Source organism: Salvelinus sp. IW2-2015, linkage group LG32, assembly GCF_002910315.2.
Source record: "Salvelinus sp. IW2-2015 linkage group LG32, ASM291031v2, whole genome shotgun sequence".
NCBI lineage: Eukaryota > Metazoa > Chordata > Actinopteri > Salmoniformes > Salmonidae > Salvelinus > Salvelinus sp. IW2-2015.
Genome location: NC_036871.1, coordinates 2,536,644 through 2,540,475, shown reverse-complemented (window position 1 = coordinate 2,540,475; position 3,832 = coordinate 2,536,644). Strand labels below are relative to the sequence as shown.

At 41.8% G+C, this 3,832-nt stretch overlaps 1 protein-coding gene across 1 annotated transcript in view; it reads left to right on the top strand.

Annotated features, from left to right (window-relative positions):
* The window catches only part of si:ch1073-184j22.1 (erythroferrone), a 34,605-nt gene extending 33,705 nt beyond the window's left edge, over positions 1-900 (top strand). Inside the window, 5 exon segments of the mRNA XM_070436668.1 lie at positions 37-60; positions 63-117; positions 372-391; positions 394-446; positions 769-900. Coding sequence (XP_070292769.1) covers positions 37-60; positions 63-117; positions 372-391; positions 394-446; positions 769-900 — 284 coding nt within the window.
* Positions 901-3,832: the final 2,932 nt, after the last annotated feature.

The window sequence follows — 3,832 nt, the reverse complement described above, 5'->3', positions numbered from 1 at the left end:
GGGTGGTGGTGTGTGTGTGTGTGTGGTGTTTCTCAGAGCCCAATGAAGAGTCACAAGCCAGGATAAGGATAGTGTGAAGGCTTCCATCTGCATTGAGTCCCTATGCCAGAGCAATGTGTGAGTACTAGTACACACACACACACACACACACACACACAACACACACACACACACACACACCACACACACACACACACACACACACACACAACACACACACACACACACACACACACACACACACACACACACACACACACACACACCACACACACACACGCTGCGTGCACGCACACACAAACAGAGATGTATTCAATCATTGCCAGTTGTTCCTGCCTGTTTTTCCTGAGCTACGCCTCTGAATGTTCCAGGTCTCTGGATTCGGTGACAGGGTGGGTAGTTCAGGAGTCTTCAGCATCTTACTGACAGGAACCCTTTACATACAGGTAATATACTCTCTCACACACACACACACATACACACACAGGGTATTATTACACGTTCACGCACACGCAAACACAGTATTGAGTTAAACGTGTTATATGGCCACCCATTCACAACAATCTGATATCTGCACCACACTCCATCAACACTCTCATCTCCAGATAAAACATATACTTTGACAATTATGTGCAATTACCTTGTTTGCCAGGAATGATACTGGCAGTCAGAGTGATAGATGAGCATAAGCACTGCTCTTGGTGAAAGGATTGAGAGTAGAGTGCGGAGTGACTGATGGTCTTTAACCCTTTATGTTCTGGCTTGCAGGCGGGGGAGTATGTGTCCATTTTCGTCGACAACGGAACAGGCTCAGCGCTCACAGTCCTCCAGGATACTTTGTTTTCCGGATACTCCTGGGAGTGTGAACACAGTAAAACAAATGAACACACACATACGTAAGCAGATACACACACACACACACACACACACACACACCATAGACTGAAAGGAACAAAATATATTAAACCATGTACATACCAGTCAAAGTTTGGACACACCTAATCATTCAAGGGTTTTCCTTATTTTTACTATTTTCTACATTGCAGATAATAGTGAAGACATCAAAACTGTGAAATAGCACCATGGAATCATGTAGTAACCAAAAAAAGTGATAAACAAATGAAAATGTATTATATTGATATTCTTCAAAGTAGCACCCTTTGCCTTGATGACAGCTTTACACACTCTTGGCATTCTCTTACCAGCTTCATGAGGTAGTCACCTGGAATGCATTTCAATTAACAGGTGTGCCTTGTTAAAAGTTATTTGTGGGATTGATTTCCTCTTAATGCATTTGACCAATCATTTGAACAACAATCTGGATGGAAAATTACTGAGGATAATAGCAGATGATATTGCCACTCCTATTTGCCACATCTTCAATTTAATCCTACTAGAGAGCGTGTGCCTCAGGCCTGTAGGGAAGCTAAAGTCATTCCGCTACCCAAGAATAGTAAAGCCCCCTTTACTGGCTTAAATGGCCGACCAATCAGCCTGTTACCAACCCTTAATAAACTAATGGAAAAAATTGTGTTTGACCAGATACAATGCCATTTCCCAGTAAACAAATTGACAACAGAAATCAGCATGCTTATAGGGAACGACACTCAACAAGCACAGCACTTACACACAGACTGGTGATTGGCTGAGAGAAATTGATGATAAAATGATTGTGGGGCTGTCCTGTTAGACATGCAGCTTTTACATTATCAATCATAATCTGCTGCTGGAAAAAACGTATGTGTTATGGCTTTACACCCCTGCTAAAAACACATCGTGGAACAGCGGGGACTGTAACCAACAAAACATTGACACACACACACACAATATACACACACGATAATATACGCACAATACATACACATGGATTTAGTACTGTAGATATGTGGATACGCACAATACATACACATGGATTTAGTACTGTAGATATGTGGTAGTGGTGGAGTAGGGGCCTGAGGGCACACATTGTGTTGTGAAATCTGTGTATGTATTGTATGTTTTTAAAATTGTATAAACAGCCTTAATTTTGCTGGACCCAAAGAAGAGTAGCTGCTGCTTTGACAGCAGCTAATGGGGATCTATAATAAATACAAATACAAATATTATGGCAAGAACAGCTCAAATAGGCAAAGAGAAATGACAGTCCATCATTACTTTAAGACATGAAGGTCAGTAAATGCAGAACATTTTAAGAACTTTGAACGTTTCTTCAAGTGCAGTCGCAAAAAGCATCAAGCGCTATGATGAAACTGGCTCTCATGAGGACCTCCACAGGAAAGGAAGACCCAGAGTWACCTTTGCTGCAGAGGATAAGTTCCTTATAGTTACCAGCCTCAGAAARTTTTGCCCAAATAAATGCCCCACAGATTTCAAGTAACAGACACATTTCAACATCAGCTGTTCAGAGGAGACTGCGTGAATCAAGCATTCATGGTCGAATTGCTGCAAAGAAACCACTACTAAASGACAACAACAATAAGAAGAAGAGWCTTGCTTGGGCCAATAAACACGAGCAATGGACATTAGACCGGTGGAYATCTGTCCTTTGGTCRATTGAGTCCAAATTTMAGATTTTTGGTTCCAACRGCCGTGTCTTTGTGAGACGCAGAGTAMGTGAACGAATGATCTCTGCATGTGTGGTTTCTATCGTGAAGCATGGAGGAGGTGTGATGGTGTGGGGGTGCTTTTCTTGTGACACTGTCTGTGATTTATTTATAATTTAAGGCACATTTAACCAGCATGGCTACCACAGCATTCTGCAGCTATACGCCATCCCATCTGGTTTGGGCTCAGTGGGACTATCATTTGTTTTTCAACAGGACAATAACCCAACACGCCTCCAGGCTGTGGATGGGTTATTTGACCAAGAAGGAGAGTGATGGAGTGCGGCATCAGATGACCTGGCCTCTACAATCACCCGACCTCAACCCAATTGAGATGGTTTGGGATGAGTTGGACTGCAGAGTGAAGGAAAAGCAGCCAACAAGTGCTTAGCATATGTGGGAACTCCTTCAAGACTGTTGGAAAAACATTCCTCATTGAGTTGATTGAGAGAATGCCAAGAGTGTGGAAAGTTGTCATCAAGGGTGGCTGCTTTGAAGAATCTCCAATATAAAATATATTTTGATATTTTTGGTTACTACATGATTCCATATGTGTTATTTCATAGTTTTATTGTCTTCACTATTATTCCACAATGTAGAAAATAGTAAAAAATAAAGAAAAACCCTTGAATGAGTAGGTGTGTCCAAACTTTTGCCTGGTAATGTACAGTGAGGGAAAAAAGTATTTGATCCCATGCTGATTTTGTACGTTTGCCCACTGACAAAGAAATGATCCGTCTATAATTTTAATGATACGTTTATTTGAACAGTGAGAGACAAAATAACAACAACAAAAAATCCAGAAAAACGCATGTCAAAAAAGTTATACATTGATTTGCATTTTAATGAGGGAAATAAGTATTTGACCCCTCTGCAAAACAAGTACTTGGTGGCAAAAACCTTGTTGGCAATCACAGAGGTCAGACGTTTCTTGTAGTTGGCCACCAGGTTTGCACACATCTCAGGAGGGATTTTGTCCCACTCCTCTTTGCAGATCTTCTTCAAGTCATTAAGGTTTCGAGGCTGACGTTTGGCATGAGGTCGAAGGAATGTCCGTTAGAGCTCCGAGACAGATTGTGTGAGCGACAATCTGGGAGGGTACCACATTTTTTGGGCAGCATTGAAGGTCCCCAAGTCCTCCATCATCTTTAATGGAAGAAGTTTGTGAACTACCAACACTCTTTCTATAGCTGGCGCCGGCCAAACTGAGCATCATGCTGTGGGATGTT